At 56.7% G+C, this 17,202-nt stretch overlaps 1 protein-coding gene across 5 annotated transcripts in view; it reads right to left on the bottom strand.

The window, feature by feature from the left end:
* Positions 1-6,374, bottom strand: part of GSG1L (GSG1 like) — a 206,389-nt gene extending 200,015 nt beyond the window's left edge. For 4 of the 5 annotated variants that reach the window (XR_006197664.1, XM_042921540.1, XM_042921542.1 and 1 more), the window contains exon 1: positions 6,026-6,374. Coding sequence is in view for 4 of the 5 variants with exons in the window: in XM_042921540.1 (XP_042777474.1) it covers positions 6,026-6,371 (346 nt within the window). In the remaining variant the exon portion in view is untranslated. Of the gene's footprint in view, positions 1-557; positions 610-6,025 lie in introns of those variants that run through there. The other variant, XM_042921543.1, reaches the window with a different exon arrangement.
* Positions 6,375-17,202: the final 10,828 nt, after the last annotated feature.

Genomic DNA, 17,202 nt, shown 5'->3' with positions numbered 1-17,202 from the left:
TACAAAGGCCCTGGGGCAGGAGGGTGTTGGCCTGTTCAAGGGCCAGCAAAGAGGCTGTTGCAGTGAGGCAGAGGAGAAAGAGGGTGGAGCCAGGCGATGTGGGTACATCACGGCCAGCCTCAGGCCCTGGAAGTCGTTGGCCCTGAATCTGAGTGAGACCCACTGCACAGGAGGGCCCTGCCCAGAGTGGGGAGGTGATCTGACTTTCGGCTTCACTCCTGGGTGGAAAGCAGAGGGCCGAGGGGGCAGAAGCAGAGAGCCCGGGGAGGGGCTACTGGCCTAGTCCAGGGGAGGGGAGCCAGGGCACAGGCCACAGGTCCTGATCAGCAGGGGCTGGATTCTGAATGAAGAGCTGGCAGAAGCCACCAGCGGACGAGACAGGGATGTGAGAACCGAGGCTCCGAGGAGGAACCCCAGGCCTGGGGCCTGAGCCCTGGAAGGTGGCGAGTCGTGTCCCCGGGGAGGAGGTGGATGGGGTGGGGGGTGGCCCGTGGCACCCCCCCCCCGGAAGGGGCAGCTCCCACTGCCTTAGGACCCCCGGGCCCTTGTTCACAGACCTGCCAGGCTTTTGAGGAAAGCCATAAATCCAGATGTTTCTGTGAAGCGTCTCAATTTTCAAACGTTGGCAACTCATTCAGAGACTGTAAACACTGCAGGGCCAAACAAAACAGATGGACAGTTCAGATGGGACCCGCGGGCCATGGGTCGGCAGCCTCTGCCACGGGGTCGATCACAGCCAGCGTGGTTATTGAGTGCTTGCTGGGCCCGCGTTATGGGCTTCAACTCCAGCAGGGCTAGAGTGAGGCAGCTATTATAATCCCTGTGTCCCAGCCAAGGAAACTGAGGCCCAACGAAGGCGAACCCCTAACCAAGGCCACGTAGCAGGCGAGTCATGGTGCGGGGGCTGGAGCCCGGACTGTCTGTCCCCGAAGCCTGTCATCAAGAGGTGTTCTGTTGCCCTTGATGGATGTTACCAGCCAGACCAAACAAGAAGAAAACAAAAACACACAAAAAACCCGTCACCTCACGCTTGAGGGAAGAAAAGACCAGAGAGTGAGGGAGTGTGACTTATCCAAGGTCACTCAGCACTGGAGTGACCTCGGGGTCTGGACTCAAACCTGGGGCTTATGACTCCCCGGGCAATGCTTTCTGGGCGAAAGCCAGGTTCTAGAACCTTCTGGCTGGGTGCACATCCCAGCTCTGATAGCTGCGTGACCTTGAGCAAGTCACCTCATCTCTCTGTGCCCCAGAAAATAGGTGTAACCCTGGCACTAGGTTGTCATCAAGCTGTTATAGAAATGCAAGGAAATGACACTGGTCTATGGGACCTTTCAAAGTCCATATCTTCGCCCATCAGACGGTCCTAACACAAAGCCCATCCACCTGTTACTCCAACACACTCCCAGCACTAGAAGCCCGCTCTTGGGGGGCATCATGTCTGTGCTCATACTCGTGAAGGAGGCAGCGACATAACTGAAGGGAGCAGGCAGAAGGGCTGGGGTTTCTGTAGAAAAGGGGAAGCAAGAAAGGCGTAGAAGGTCAGCTAAGGGCTTTCTCCTCCTGAGTAAGAATGGCCTCGCCCCACACGCACTGGGGTGTGTAAAGGGGCGGGGGGCACTGCGTGTCGTGGGCACCTCAGTGAAAGGGAAGGGGTCCCCGGTTGGCCCCCTGACTCACTGCAGGGTAAGAAGACACTTAGAGCCGAAGAAAGAGCAGCAGCCGTAACAATCGCCACCATTCACCCCACAAATGTTTGCTGAGCACCTGCCAGTGTTCTGAGCACTAAGGGACCCGCGGTGAACGATGCAGAGAAACTCAACCGCCAACTTCTTGGAGCTGGTGGGCACCACTGAGGAGGAGTCGGTGGCGAGGGCTAGAGGAAAACTCAAGCAGGAAACGGGTGGGGGAGATCGATTTTGCGCTGGGGGCTCAGAGCGAGCTCAGCACTGACTTGAAGAAGTTTCCAGAACTAGTCTTGCGGCCATCTAGGGGACAAGCATTTCAGGCAGAGGGAAGGACCCGCGCAAAGGGCCTGAGTGTGCCTGGTTTTGAGGGCGGGTGTGACCACGATTGGGGGTGGGGAGCAGGAGAAGAACCCAGAGAAGTAGCACGGCCGGGGACGGGCCACGGGAGGACGTGGCTTTGACTCTGAGAGTGGAGCTGCCGGAGGGGGCCGCACGAAGGTGGGTGAGGATCTGGCGGTTACTCTGGGGCTGGGGGGAGAGCAGACTGAGGGCCGAGGGGGGTCAACGGGGGAAGCAGGGCGACGGCTGCAGCAGTCCACGGGAGAGACGCGGGGGCTCAGACGGGGTGACGGGGCACTCGGAGGTGGCAAGGGGCACTCACACAGCACCTCCCCCGCGCTATTTCACCGAACACCCCCGCCTCCAACAAGCGCTACCTGCCCGGATCCCCAGTCTGCAGGGCAGCAAACTGAGGCTCTTGCCCAAACCACACTGCTAACAGGAAACTCGAGAAACTTCCATCTTTCACAAAAGAGAATGGGCATTTGTCCACCCATCCCAGGGGACAGAGTGGGTCTAGAGGCGAACAACAGCATCCTCCGCCTGTCCCTCCCTCTCTCTGGCCCACCTCCCTCCAGGCATCCTGGCCAGCCGCCCCATTGGTCTTCTGAGTCACCTACTTCCTCAGGTCAAGCACAGGCCTGACTAAGTCCAGCCTCACCTGTGCTCTCCCTGCTGGCACAACCACACCCCCCGCCAGCCCATCTCCCTTCCCCTAGTCACTATTGCTTTTCCAGGCCTTTACTCCGCTGCCCCCACCCCCCCAGAACGCCTCCAACGGCAACCACCCAGCCCTTCTGAGCATCGATTCCAGAGGAGAAAACCAATTGGCGTGAAGGGCTCGGGGTAATTCTGTGTCAAGGCCACGCTCCCTTTCTGTTTGTTGAAGGAGGTCGATGCTCCTTCTTGGACGGAGAAAAGCTTTCTTTGTGCCCAGTCTGGTGAAATTGTGTCTGTTTAGGACAGGCTGCAGTCTTCTTTGTGAACGCGGTGGATTTTTTTTTCATGTGGGTAAAAGGGCTTATTAGATTTCCCTGTGGCTGCCCAGAGTGGGGAGAGGCTTTTCTGGGCACAGAAAGAAATGATCGAACAGGCGTTGGAGACGAAGGAGCAGTTCGCAGCTGCCTCTCATGGAGAGGTCAGGGTTTTGTGGTTGGTGTTTTCACTGGGGGAAACGTAAAAATGCTGGGAAGGAAAAGAAGGCCTTCCCCATAGTTTGGGGCAGGAGGGAAGGAAGACAGTCCTCAAGGCGATGCCTCGGGGGTGGGGGGGGAGAGGGGGGCAGGATTTTGTTGGGGGGGCTTTTGGACGCTTTCTTCCTCTTCGAGCAAAAAGCAAATTAAAAAATGGTCACCGAACGCAGAGGAAAGGTTGTCATAGCAACAAAAGTTTGAGGCCAGGTACTTCCTGACATCCTTTCAAGACCACAGAGGTGGAGAGGCGGGATTTGGGCACGGTGGGATCAGCCAGGGAAACCATCCAAGCGGGCTCAGACCTCCCAAATTTCTCACCGGCGGCGCTGACAGGCTGATAACTATTTTCTGAGCTCTCGGGGAGGAAAATGGTGATTTTCTGGGAGGGGAGATCTCTAGCCAACAGCGATCAAGAGAAAAGAGAAAACTGTGGGTTTGTTTTGTTGACCCAACAAACGAACCACCCATGTGTTTATAAACAGAGGACTAGGGATGAAGGTCTTAGGCTGAGTGGCCCCCCCCCCTCAAATGATGCCTGTCTCGGACCCCCCAACTGTATCATTCTCTTCCCTTATCGCTTCGCCCTGATCTCTTTCTGCCCCAGAGAAGGCCATCCAGACCCCCTTGCCAGCTGGGGCGCCTGGACAAAAAAAAAAAAAAAACTCTCCGAACCCCCAATTCCTCATCTGAAAAGTGGGCCCCCTAAAAGGTGCTGGCAAGGAGTCAACAAGATCCGGCAGGTGAGAAGCTTCCACAGTGCCTGGTGTACTTGAAGGGCTCGATAAATGCAAGCTAACACGACTTTAAATGTTGCTCAACTAATAATTTTTAAAGCTGCTCGGGCTTCAACATCCTGTGTCAAGCCCTGGATGAAAGACACAGGGAAGTAACGACAAGCGGGGGGGCTGTGGCCTTCAGGGAGAGGCCAGGGGAGACCTCAGGGAAGAGGCTCAGCCGGCCACCGAGGGCCAGGACACCCCGCGGAGGCGGGGGCCGGACAACTCCAGAGACACAGCGTGGTATCTTTAAGTACGTGCACAGAGAAGGCACAAGGAGGCTGTGTTTCTGCACAAAGAAGAAACTTGGTGGCAGGCCGAGGTGACAAGCGGGGTTCACCCCAAAAGGCGCAGATGTTCCCCCAGGACAAGGCATTGCGAGGCCTCCGTGGAAGAGGTCAGGGTCGGACTGTCGGAAAGCAAAACAAATAGCGAGCGTCTGGCAAACAGCTAGGTCCACGCAGGTGGTCACAGAAAAGTTCAGCGGGGCACCCCCAGAGGCAGGGCAGAGCAGGCGGCACCCCCAGGAAGCCTCTGGTTTACCCTTCCAGGGTCTCATCCAATGTTAACCCCGCAGAGACATATTGATGGCCTACTATGCACCAGGACACCGCCCAGAAGCTGGGGATGACGGTGAACCAGGCAGCCCAGGCCCTGCCCTCACAGTGACATCCTGTGGAGACAGGGGACGGGCAGCTAGTGACCAGAGGCAGCCTCTGGACGTTTTCAGGTTGTGCCAAGCGCGACGAAGGAGATAAAGGTGGTGATGAGAGGCAGTCAGGAAGACCCTGCCTCCAAAGGGGGTGGGGAGGCCTCCCCTCCACAAGACCCTGCCTGGGAAGGGGCAGGAAATCCCCCCCGGAACTGGGAAGCAGCCAGCAGGGGAGACTGGGGAAGGGGATTCCAGGCAGAGGGAGCAGCCTCTTCGGGCTGATCTGACACCTTCTCTCTGTCCTTTAAGACAACCAGTCAGGCCAATGGCTGATTGGGGCAAACTCCGCCGTCGCCCACCCCATCTACATCTGAGCGCACACATACACCGTCCGCACGCAAGGGCTGTGTATGCACACACTTTTCACCTTGGGGAAAGAGGTCAAGTCACTCCAGACGGTCCCCACGCCCGGACTTAGAGCAACATGGTCTGGGAGGTACCCGCTGGTGTGGCCAAGCACCCCCCCCCCACACACACACACACACAGCCTCACGGCGGGTCTCAGGGGCACTCCCTCCGACCTGGCTGCCCCGGGCGGACCCGGGAAGAGGTGCGGTGCGGGGCAAAGGGAGCACTTTGATCTGCCTTCTGAAAAGTCACCCCCTCCCCCCCCCCCCCCCCCCCCCAGTTCTGATCGGAGCCGTCCCGCTTTCCCGCCGCCTCGCCCCCCTCCCGTCGCATCCTCTCCCGGGCGGGGGCAGGGGGGCCAGAACACCAAGGGGGCTCCCCGCCGGGAACCCACCGGGCTCCTCCCGTCCCCCCCCCACCCCCCGACTCTCGTGCTTCCCGAGCCCCGTCTGGGAGAACGACCCCGTCGGCTCCCGGCTCCGGGGATCCGCGGGGAGTGGGGGGCTCACGGCAGCAGTCGGTGCGCCCTCCCCGCGGCGGGCCGGGCCGGGAGGGGGCGGCCGGTGCCCCGCGAACGAAGGCGGGGGAGGGGGCGCGCCCGGAGACGACTTCTGGCGCGGAGGGGAACGCGCGCCCCGCCGACCGGCCACCGCGCTAGGTCCCCGGGAGACGCGCCTCCCCAGGGCGCGGCGACGTCCCCAAAGGCGCCCGGCGCGCTCGGAAAGGGCAGCGGCTGCGCGGGGAGCCCCGGGGTCGGCGGCGCGTCCCGGACGCCCCCCCCCCACCCGCCCCCCGGGCCCGCCCCCGCGCGCTCCCCGCCCCCCGGGCGTGCAACCGAGCCCTGCCGAGCGCGGGGCCCCTCGCCCGGCCGCGGGGAGGGAGCGCGCGGGGCTGGGGCTCGGGCCGCGGGGGGCCGCGCAAGCCCCGGGAGGGGGGCCGGGAGCCGAGCCGCCGGCGCCGCCGCTCACTCACCGAGCCCGCCGAGCTCCTCCTCGCACGAGTACCAGATGCCGGTGTGGAAATTCCTGAAGAGGAAGCGGTCGTCGCCAGTCTCCCAGCTGTAGAGCGCGCCGCCAGGGGGGCCGTTCCCGGCGGCGGCGGCGGCGGCGGCGGCGGCGGGGGCGGCGGTGCCGTTGGCCGTGGCGTTGGCGCCCGAGTTGGGGCAGTTGGCGCGCCCGCCCTGGCCGCAGCCGGGCTTGGGGACCCGCTGCGTGCCCTGGCACCAGTGCGTGGTGAGGAAGGCGGTGGTAGCGAAGAGCAGCGCCAGCAGGTTCAGGGCCACGGCCAGGAGCGCTCGGCCGCGGCGGCTCGTCTTCATGCCGCCCGCGCCGCCGGGGAGCTCCGCGCGCGAAGTTGGCAGCCGGCGCCCCGCGTCAGCGGCCGCTGCCCGCCGCACCCCGGGGCTCGGGCGCCTTGGATCGGCGGCGGAGGACGCCGCGCGGGCCCATGCCCTCCCCCGCCCCGGGGTGAGGGCGCGGCGCGGGGAGCGCGGGGGGCGCGGGGGGCGGGCGGCAGCGGCCGAGCGGCTCCGGCGCGCCCGGAGCCCGGAGCGCGAGTGCACCTCGGCGAGGAGCCGCTGGAGCCTGGCAGCGGCCACGGCGCAGGGACGCGCGCCCCTCCGTGGGGAGACACCTGCAGGCGGCCGGCGACACTGTTCCGGCGCCCGCCCTAAGCAGGGAGAGGGGGCGCCCCAAGCCGGGCGCGGGCGGGGGACCCGGAGAGAAGGGACGCCCCCAAGGAGCCCGGCACCCGATTGGAGGGGCTGGGAAGCAAGGAGAACGCCAGGCAGCGCGCTCTCGGAGAAAGAGGCTCCTCGCGAGGGACGTGGGGCAGCAAAACCGGCCAGGAGGGGGCATCCTCTTCAAGACCCGGAGAGGCCCTGCCCTGGGGAGGCAAGGGTACAGCGTGCCGGGTTCCGCAAGAGGGACAAGGACCGGCAGGAGGGAGCCCCAGGAAGGAGCCCCGAAGGGTCAGAGCTGCAAAGTTTTCTGCGCTTCCCAAAGCTTCCGGCTTCAGGGAGCTTCAGGCTCGGACCTCGAGTCCCAGGCCCCATCCGAAGGGGCGTCCCACCAGGAATGCTGGGTGGGAGAGTCTTTGGGGCTTGTGCTTTCCCTGGGGGCCGCCCAGGGGGGCCTTAGACTGTGTAAGCCAACAGGAAGCGCTTCTCTGGCAGGATGAAGCTAGAGTCACCTGGGCTCTCTATTATGGCACGGAAGGACAAGCACGGTGGCAAAGAAGTATCGTGAATGACAAATGAGACTTCCTCCTGCGGGCCATCCCCGCTTGAGATCCTGAGCAGCATGACCCAAGGTGGTCTAGACACGAGGTTGTTGGAGTTGCTAGGTAAGGATGCCCTGCAGAGGCCGCCAACCCAGAAACTTGACGGTTGGGGTCGGGGCAGAATGGTCAAGAATGCCGACCGTGGGGCTCCACCAGCTGTGGGCTTTGAACAAGTCGTCGCACCTCTCTGGGGCTCTTGTAATGAGATGATGCCAAAAAAAAAAAAAAAAAAAGCATTTGGCACGTAGTAGGTGCTCAGTAAATGCTAACCACTGCGATTAACATCTGAACCAAGACCCGTGGGCCAAATTGGCACAAAGCTTTTCGGGATCTCCTGTGCAGTGGGATTGCCCGACTGTGAGCACGCCCATCCCCACCTCTGCTCTAAGATGACCTGAACTTCCTTCACACCAGCAGTGCATGGGGCCCAGATGCCCAGGGTGTACATCAATTAATTGCATGTTGATTGCAAGAGCTCCTTTGAATTCTGCCCAAGCTGAGAACTGTTGTGGCAGGGCTTGCAGAATTCAAGGTTAACAGATTGTGAATTGCCTTTCTCTGGTAGGTGAACCTGTGCTCCCTGTCAGCCGCTGCTACTCTGCCCCGGGGGCGGGTGACAGTAAGTGTGGGCAATGTCCCCGGCAGGAGGAACTCCTATGAACGATGGCCAGGGGTCTCCAGGGATCTTGTTCATGAGACCCCTTTCCGAGGCATTTCCAACTGTTTTTGACAAAGAGGATCTCCGTGCAATACTGATGGGAGTTGAGGGTATTGGTTGACAGAGAAAATACATCATGGCCAAAAAGTTGCAAGGACTTCAGTGTCCCTTTTAAATAGGCATGCAATATTCATCACAGGAGTATCTGCACGCATTTGAAAATCAGTGCCTCCGAGAGAGGCTTGTGACAGTGGTTGGCGTGCGTGTGGCCGGGACTCGGTGACCTACAGGCTGGAAACTCTGTCCCGGGCATTCAGAGCTGACAGATGCCAACTGAAATATGTCTCAGGGACCACATTGTTTTCAGAAATACCCAGAGGAAGCCCGGAGGAATTTGAAATTTCCATCTAAGACACTCGTCCACTTCTTGAGCACCCACTGGATGTTCAGAACCAGGGAGAGAAGAGAACATGAACATTAATACCTATGGATGTAGGGCACACAAAGTGTTAAAAGCCAAGGGGACAAATAAAGCAGGGAGGGGGCTAGAAGTGAGGGTAGCAGGTTGTGATTTTTAAATCGGGGTTTCAAGGAGACCCCACAGGGAAGGTGACATTGGAGCAAAGACTTGAAGGAGGGTGGGAGCAAGCCATGGGGATATCCCAGGAAAGGAGGTTATAGGAAGAGGGAGCCACCAGTGCAAAGGCCCTGAGGTAGGGTGATAACTCAGAGAGCAGTATGGCCCGAGCCGATTTGGGGGGGCGGTGAAGAGAACAGCAGAAAACAAGGTTGCAGAGGTGATGGGGAGAGGGTGAGAGATCATGGTCTGGACAGACCCTTACGAGGACGATGGCATTTACCCTGAGTAGGGCGGAAGCCTCAAGCAGCTCTGAGCAGAAGGGAGACGTGATCTGACTTAGGATATAACAGGACCTCTCTGGCTGCTAGGTTAAGAAGGGTGGAAACATAGAGACCGCCTAGGGGCTAGTGAGTAAATCCAGGCCAAGGTAACGCCGGTGGCTCAGCCCAGGGTGGTGGCAAGGAGGTTCAGGGTCAATTTTCAACGCAGATCCAGCAAGATGTGTCCAAGGATCAACCACAGGGCGTGAAAGACAAAGCTGCCATTTGCTGAGACAGCTTGGGAGAGGCAGATCTGGGGCCACACGGGGAAGATTAGAAATTCTGGATGATTCCACCCCGGGCCTTATGCTTGAGGTGCAGGTAACGACAATAGGTAGAGGTAATGTCACCTCGTGTGGCTGCACACCCTTCCAGAAACGAATGGAAAGTCATCAGGCCGCCCCTTGGAGAGGATGGGTGTTTTCAAAGAGCCATTGACAGTTGAAATCCCTTTGGCTGTGGCCAAGTGTTAAAGAAAATTCAGTCCTGACCCTTGTTAAAGAGGGTAAGGCACGCTTTCTTTATTCAAGGGGCCACAGCAATGGGGGGCTGGCCTGAGGGGAGACGGGTGGGGCTCAGCTCTGAGCACAGTCAGGAAAAGAGGGGATGTGTGGCCCGAGGAGCAGGTGGGGGTCAGGGGGAGAAGGTGTCCAGGGTGGGGATGAGGAATTTGGGTTTCAAGGGGGAGGGATTCTTGTTCAGCTGACCCGGTGGGATCCTTGCTAAAAGGGGACTAACCAGGCCAAGGACAGAGCCCAAGGTCAGGGCCTGGTTAGGAATCGGGCTCAGAGGGGCCTGGCTCTGCTTTGGTCAAGGAGAGTCTATGTCAGGGGCGAGTGCAGGTGGGATTTGTTTAGGAGGACGCAAATGTGGGCCCAAGGCCCTGGTGGCCCTCTCTTGGGCCACCGCTGTAGGTCAAGGCCTCCTGTTTCCCTGCTGTCCCCCAGCCTGCCCCCGCCGCAGCCATCCAGCCCAGCCTCTCTGCTTACCCTCCTCTGAGGAACCCCCTGCCCCCACTGCCTGCCCCAGGACAAAGTCTAAAGGCTGTCCCAGGTCCTCCTAGGTCTCCCAGAGCCTTCCAGGCTCCAGCCCCTTTGCCCGCTCGCTCCTCCCACTGCCCCAAACCACTTTGCAGTTCCCAGCAGGCCAGTGAGACCAGACTCTAGATGTCTGCCTGCCCTCCTCCCTCTGCTGGATGCCCTTGCTCTCCTCTTCTGGGGTGTCCTTCAAAGTGCGGTGGAAACATCACTCCCCGCAGAGCCTTCCCTGGCCCGGCCCAGCCTTCCTCCCAGCTGTGAGGCCTGTGTCTGTACCTGTCTCCCTGACAGGCCTGGGGGCCCCTCAAGGTGACCCCCCCCCCCCCACTGACGGCCTGCGGGCCAGTCTGGCCATAAGTCTGTTTCGTTCGGCCTGCGTGGACTTGCCTCCACGGTGTGTTCAATTTTCATGAGTTACCAACGTTTAATAATCATGAGATTTCGTACACAAATCGAGATAGACTCCTAGCTGCTCTTGCGAGATCGAATGACACTGGGTCTGCATCTTTGCCTGGTAACCACTGGCAAAAGTCCCTGTACAGGGGGCCACGGGGGGGGGGGGGCACAATCCCTCTGGGGCCCTTACATCCTCAGGGACACCTGTCTTGCCTCGGGGGGAGGGGGGTGGGAGGGAGGGGTGGCATTGGAATCCGATCCATGGTGCTAAACGTCAGGATGATGGTTATACTTGGGAGGTGGCATGGTGGCTGGGAAGAGCCACGCTGGGGACACCCTCCGGGGCTGCTGCACAGGTTATGTTTGGCTTATGAAAGCTCATCGACTTGTCCAGCTGGCACTTTTTTATATTCGATACACTGAACCGCAAAAAAAACGTTGCTATTCGTAACGAACTTACTGCTTTTCAGGAAGTAGAAATATGCATGGAAGGGACAAGACCCACTTGCATTTTGCACCCCACACTTCCTTGGGGTCGGCTGATACAAAGACATTTGTCGGCTTCTGGGCCTCCTAAGTCACTTCCTGGTTCCTAAACCTTCAAAATAGAGCTTGGGAAACGAGAGCATCCCTGGCCTCTGGGCCCTCCTAATTATAGCAAGGGATTAGTCAATTAACAATTATCGGTGGGGTTTTTTAAGCATTCATTCTCGAGGTATCTAAGCATAATACCCTCTTTCTTCCCCTGGGGAAGACACCACTCCAGAGTTTCCAGGAACGCCTGACCCTCGGTGCCGGGGTGCTTAGTGGCTGCTTGCCGCTCAGGGCGAGTGTTCCGAGGGGACGAAGGGACCCGGGAGCTCCGTGCAAAGAAGTCCCAGGGGGTGGGTTCTCCAGAGGGGAAAGGAACCCACTTCATTACCAGATCAACATGTTCTTGGAAACCATCTTAGCTCTCCCAGCAACTGTTCAGGAAGAATTTACTGGGTCCCTGCTCTGTGCCAGGCATTCGGTGAACAGGACCGACCAGGTCCATGACTTCATGGGGCTTCTGTTCTTGAGAAAGAGACGATGATAGGTGGTAAATGCAGAGAAAAGGAAACAGGACGGTAGGGAGAGGGAGCAAGCAGGGGCCTCGCTAAGGAGGGGAATTGGAGCCGGAGAGAGTCCGATGTTCCAGATTGAGGGTGCAAGGTCTGAATTTTAATTCTGTCTCTGCCAAATCTGGGCCACACCTGTCTCTCAGAGCCTCTGTTTTCTCCTCTGTAAACAGGGTGGGGGAAGGGACCATCAGCACGTGCTGAGCACTGGGGATCCAGCGATGGCTGTGGAGCAGGCGCACGATGTGTCCAGGGCCGTGTGTCTGGAAGGTTCCTCGGGGGGCTGGCAAGGGATTGGGGGTGGGGGGAAGGGTCGTGGGAGGTGAGGCGTCTTGCGATGCCACAGGTTCCGAGCCATGAGCAGGAACCCTCAACTTGGTACCCAGCTGCGTTTGCAGAGAACGCGGCCGAAAGAAAGCACATCTGCTCAAAAGCGTTCTCAGAAACCACAGGGATGTGGCGACTAGCAAATCAGCCTCGGCTCGGCCAGGCCGGGGAAGGTCTCGGCGGACCGGAGCATTCACGAATCGTGATTAAAGGAGTCACTCGAGTCAGAGCCTGTGAACGTTTATCGGGCACCAACTGCATGTCCGGCACTTTGGCCAAAAGGGTATCAGTGAACCCTTCTGGAATTCTTACTAGATTGGCTGGGAGAACCTGAAGCTCCGGAAGGAGCAGGGCAGGGGTCGGAATCCGCAGCTTGATCCCCTGTCGTCAGCAGGTGGGTCAAGCAGCAGCCCCACCGCCCCAGATGAGCCCTTCAGTGGGAGTTTTCCTCCAGCCCCAAAGTCTGCAGCTGGTTTGTGTTACGCCGGTCCTGAGGAGGGACAACAGGAAGACTGGGGAGAAAACAGGCGTTTTTAAGGTGTCTCCTGGACCAGTCCCTTCTTGCGTGTTTTGTGTTGTTTTTTTTTTTTTTTTTTCTTTTCGTTTGAGTTGTTTGCTTCCCTCTGCTGCCCCCTAGGGGCCGAGAGCAGGACAGCTGACCTTGCTTTCCCGCACCGGGGAGGGAGCCTCGCCACCCACCCACCCACCCACCCACCAAAGAAGCAAACACGGGAGGGGAGGGTCCTGGGGAGGAGGACCTGGGACACCATAAGCGATTAGGAGCAGGAGCCTGGAACTAAGTATCAACATTTGCAAACTCCATCGCGATACACCAAGACATCGTGAACAGTAAACACATATATGTATGAAAGCTAGAAAAATTGTAAGGGCATAAAGACAAAACACTACTTTCAAATGTCTCTATTTTATTAATGAACAGCATAGCACGCCTTTTGGCTTTCATTTAAACATTCTTAACGTTTTCATTTATTTATTTTTATTTTTTATTTATGTATTTTTTTTTTTTTTACTACTTGCAATGCATGTGTTCTGTTTGTTTTTGAGGGTTAACACTGCTGTCAGTCAAGGGTCAGATTTTTTTTTTTAAGTTTATTTCTTTTAAGAGAGAGAGAGAGCACAAGCAGGGGAGAGGGGCAGAGGAAGAGAGAGAGAGGGAGAGAATCTTAAGGCTCCACGGTCAGCACAGAGCCTGACACAGGGCTCGATCCCATGACCCTGAGATCATGACCTGATTCAATCAAGAGCTGGATGCTCAACCGACTGAGCCACCCAGGCGCCCCTAAAAGTTTTCTTTTGAAAGATTTTGGACTCGGTAGGAATTTTCTGTTCCTAAAGTGTGCAGACTCCCAAGAGTCCTTAAAGAAAACCCACTTTCATCGCTTTGGGGCAACAAAAGCTCGGAACAATGGAACCATTTTCAAGGATCTGCTTTCAAAATGCTCTCTTCCCAACACCTGAGTTCTTCTCAGAAAAGCAATCAGTCTCAGGCATTGTTTAAAACTCACCTTCCTCTTGAAGGAGTAGATTAGGCCCATTGTTTTTGGGGGGGGGGGGAGACAAAGAGCTGACAGTCACGTGTCACCCCAGAAGATGTCAGCGAACTTGGGCGCTTGTCTTTTTCACAAAGGAAAAACAGGAGACTCACATTCAAGGCTCAGCAGCTGCTGAATGCCACTCTCAGGGTCGCTCCCACCCGTCTCGTAGCAAAGGATCACAGAGAAGTCTTCTGGGTCAAGGTCTCGCTGTTAGCAGTAATAATATAGGTGATAAATATAACAATAGAAAATACTGATTCTGTGCCAGGAGGCATGACAGCAGGCTCCTGCGTGCTAACTAACGCATTACACCCACAAGCACCTCTCTGAAGTAGGGGCAGTTCTAATCCTCTGACAGATGAGGAAACTGAGGCACAGAAGTGGCAGAACTGGGAGAGGTCAACCCGAAAGCGTTGCTGTTGTGGCCGTGACGGATGATAACTGTCAAAAGGGAGACTGTTGGGGGGTGGGGGGCAAGAGGGAGCCCCCAGTGTAAGAACATGGGGACCGTTGACCTTGGGGACCAGGGCTTCTTTCCCCCCTCCATGCAGGAGACCATATGAGCTTCTAGAAAACTGAAGTCCAGGCCTGTGGTTTCGGCACAGACTGTAAGGGATGCTCGAGCCCCACACTCTGATGGCAGGTGAGGGGCACAGAACTTGCTGGAAAAGGGTGTGCGCAGCTCATTTGCCTACGCTGCTCTGTGCTGCCTTGTCTTCCTCAGGTTTATAAGCAAGGGACATCTTTTCGTCAGCGCTGAGGTTCAACCCCGAGTGTGTGACTCCAGCTCCAGTGGCCCAGGATGTCTTGCCCTGGAAAGGGAGTCCCCGGGAACCTGCGAGGGGTCCACTCCATTCTGTGGGTTGGAAGGTTTTGACCAGACATGTATTGAATTAAAAGAGGGTTTCACTGGGGGCGCCTGGCTGGCTCAGTCGGTCGGGCGTCCGACTTCGGCTCAGGTCATGATCTCGCGGTTCGTGGGTTCGAGCCCCGCGTCGGGCTCTGTGCTGACAGCTGAGAGCCTGGAACCTGTTTCAGATTCTGTGTCTCCCTCGCTCTCTGCCCCTCCCCCGCTCACGCTCGGTCTCCAAAACAAATAAACATTAAAAAAAAAAACAAAGATTCTCTCTTTCTCCCTCTTCCTCTACCTCTCCCCACTGCTCATGTATGCTCTCTCCCTCAAAAATAATTTTTTTTGGGGGGCGCCTGGGTGGCTCAGTCGGTTGAGCGTCCGGCTTCGGCTCAGGTCACGATCTCGCGGTCCGTGAGTTCGAGCCCCGCGTCGGGTTCTGTGCTGACAGCTCAGAGCCTGGAGCCTGCTTCAGATTCTGTGTCTCCCTCTCTCTCTGCCCCTCCCCCGCTCATGCTCTGTCTCTCTCTGTCTCAAAAATAAATAAACGGTAAAAAAAAAAAAAAAAATTAAAAAAAAAATAATAAAATAAATAATTTTTTTTTTAAGAAAAAGAGGGTTTCACTGAAAGGGGTGAAGTCAGTGACAACATGGAGGAAACAAGGGAACCCCCCACTAGGGTTAAGGATATTAGAGAAAATCTAGCCCTGACCGGCCGTCCAGGGCACGCTGGGCTGGAAAGGGGCTCGGCTGGGGTTTGCACAGTGAACCAAGGACGGGCACACGAGAGGGTGGATTGGGGCTGGAAATCAAGGGGACCGTGATAGGTCTTCACAGACAGGAATGTTGGAACCACTGGTCGAAAAGGGCCATAATGGGGGAGAGGGGCGACTAAGCGGTTGTGACTTCGTGTACCTGGTAGCCAGGCTGCGGGAAAGAGGGTCCTTGGCCCTGGGAGAAGGCGGAGCCTGCCTTCTTGGTCGCTTTGCAGAAGTACAGTGGAGCTGGGAAACTCGAGTGGCCTTTCTTCCCGGGCTGCTTGCTCTGGCTCCGGTATCTGTCCATCGGCCATGCCTTTTGTCACTCTGCAGTGTCCCTCCACTGCGGGCCTACCTCCCTGCCCCTTGACTCGGGATTTGGCCACGTGACTTGCTCTGCCAATTGTATAAGGCATAAATATTGACGGGCCGGTTCCCAGGAGAGCCATCAAGGTAACTTGCGTGTTCCCACTGGCCCTCTGTCATTGCCATGACAAAAACACACCTGAGCTAGGCCGCCAGCCCCAGGAGGAGAACCTTGACTGACGGCCCCCCAGCTGACTTCCAGATAAGTGCCCGAGCCCAGCCAAGACCAACGGAGCTCCCTCCCTGACTCCGGCCTAGATCAGTCAGCCAACCGGCCCACAGTACTAACAAGTATTAAGGCATGGGCTTAGGGGGTCATTTGTTATGTAGCATTTTGGGAGCAAAAGCTAACCGATACAGTGGCCATTTGTGTTCTCGTGATTTCTCTCACATTTCCAGCCCCAAGCCCTCTCCCGATGACCTGTGCACGAGGAAAGACACAGATGGGAAATACCGCTGGCCCCAGGCACCTGGCGCAGCAAGTCTGGGTGGCCAGGGAGATGGGAAGAGGTCCGCTGGACACATCTCCCTGTTAGAACTCACCAACCTTCTCCACAACCGAAGTATACAGAATCGACAGAAGGGAAAAAGAATGTGGAGAGTAGAAAGGGCCAACACACGTCCCAGAGATGCTCATATAATATGTCTTCATAAAAACGTTCCTTTGCAACACGGGCGAGAGGCAAGAACGCATGGGAACTCACAAGGACCGCGGCTGCGCCAACTGCTGAGCCTCGGTGTCGTCTCACAACATGGCGTGATGGGCAGAAGCGTAGACCCCGGCGCCAGACCAGTGTTAACACGGGTAATGCGTCAAACCACACTGACTCGTCACAGACACTACATGAGAGTTTGTTGAGGGGCTCAGGATGAGAATGCTTGTGCATAAGAATAAGGACTCAGCATAAGAATATTTGTTCCAGGACAACGCAAGGGTCTAATAGACATGGGCTCCTGTCTCTTGGTGTACCAGTCACCAGTTGCTGTGTAACAAATTACCCCCAAACAGCAAGAAGCTTTCATTAGCTCACAGTATCTCTGAGTCGGGAATTTGGGATTGGCTTAGTGGGGAGGTCCTTGGGGGTTGCTGTCAAGATGTCAGCCAGGGCTAGAGTCTCTGAGGGCTTGACTTCCAAGGTGGCTGCCCCACAAGTTCATGCTGGCTGTTGGCAGAAAGCCACAGACCCCCGCTATGCTGGCCTGTCTATAGGGCAGCTTGAATGCCCCCAAGATGGCAGCTGGCTTCCTTAGAGTGAGTGACCTTCGAAAACGTGAGGTGAAAGTTGCAATGTCTTTTGTGACATAGCCTTGGATGTCACACACTGTCAATTTCCATAATATTCAAGGCGCTCACAGAGGTTAATACCAACCAGCACGAGAGAGAAGACTACTCAGAGATGTGAATAGAAGGAGGGGATCGTTAGGCGCCATCTTGGAGGCTGTGGGCCATCTGGTCAGGATCCAACACCAGTCTACAGATGATGTCCTTTATCTTCTTGCAATTGGTTTTCCCATTTGAGAGCTATTTTCCTTTTCGTTATCCATTCCTTCCTTTCTTCTTCCCTCCCTCCCTCCCTCCTTTCCTTCCTTTCTTCCTTTTTAGTAGCCTTTTCTTCTGATTATAAAGATACTGTGTTGCAGAAACCTCAGAGGAGACAAAAAAAGTGTAAAGAATGTCTACATTGCCTATAATTTTGCAATTATTTGATATTCACTTGAGTGGATAATTTGGTGTTTTCATGCAAAATTTTATGCACGTTTTCTAAAATCTTAACACGGCGTGTTCAATTTTGTATCAAGCTTTTTGCATTTGAAATCATATCACAACCACTGCTCAATGTCATTAGATGTTGTCAATAATAATAACAATTAATTACACATTTCGGAATATTCCAGGCACTACACTGAGTGCTTCGCGTAG

Source organism: Panthera leo, chromosome E3 (genome assembly GCF_018350215.1).
Source record: "Panthera leo isolate Ple1 chromosome E3, P.leo_Ple1_pat1.1, whole genome shotgun sequence".
NCBI lineage: Eukaryota > Metazoa > Chordata > Mammalia > Carnivora > Felidae > Panthera > Panthera leo.
This window is presented reverse-complemented; position numbering and strand designations above follow the sequence as displayed.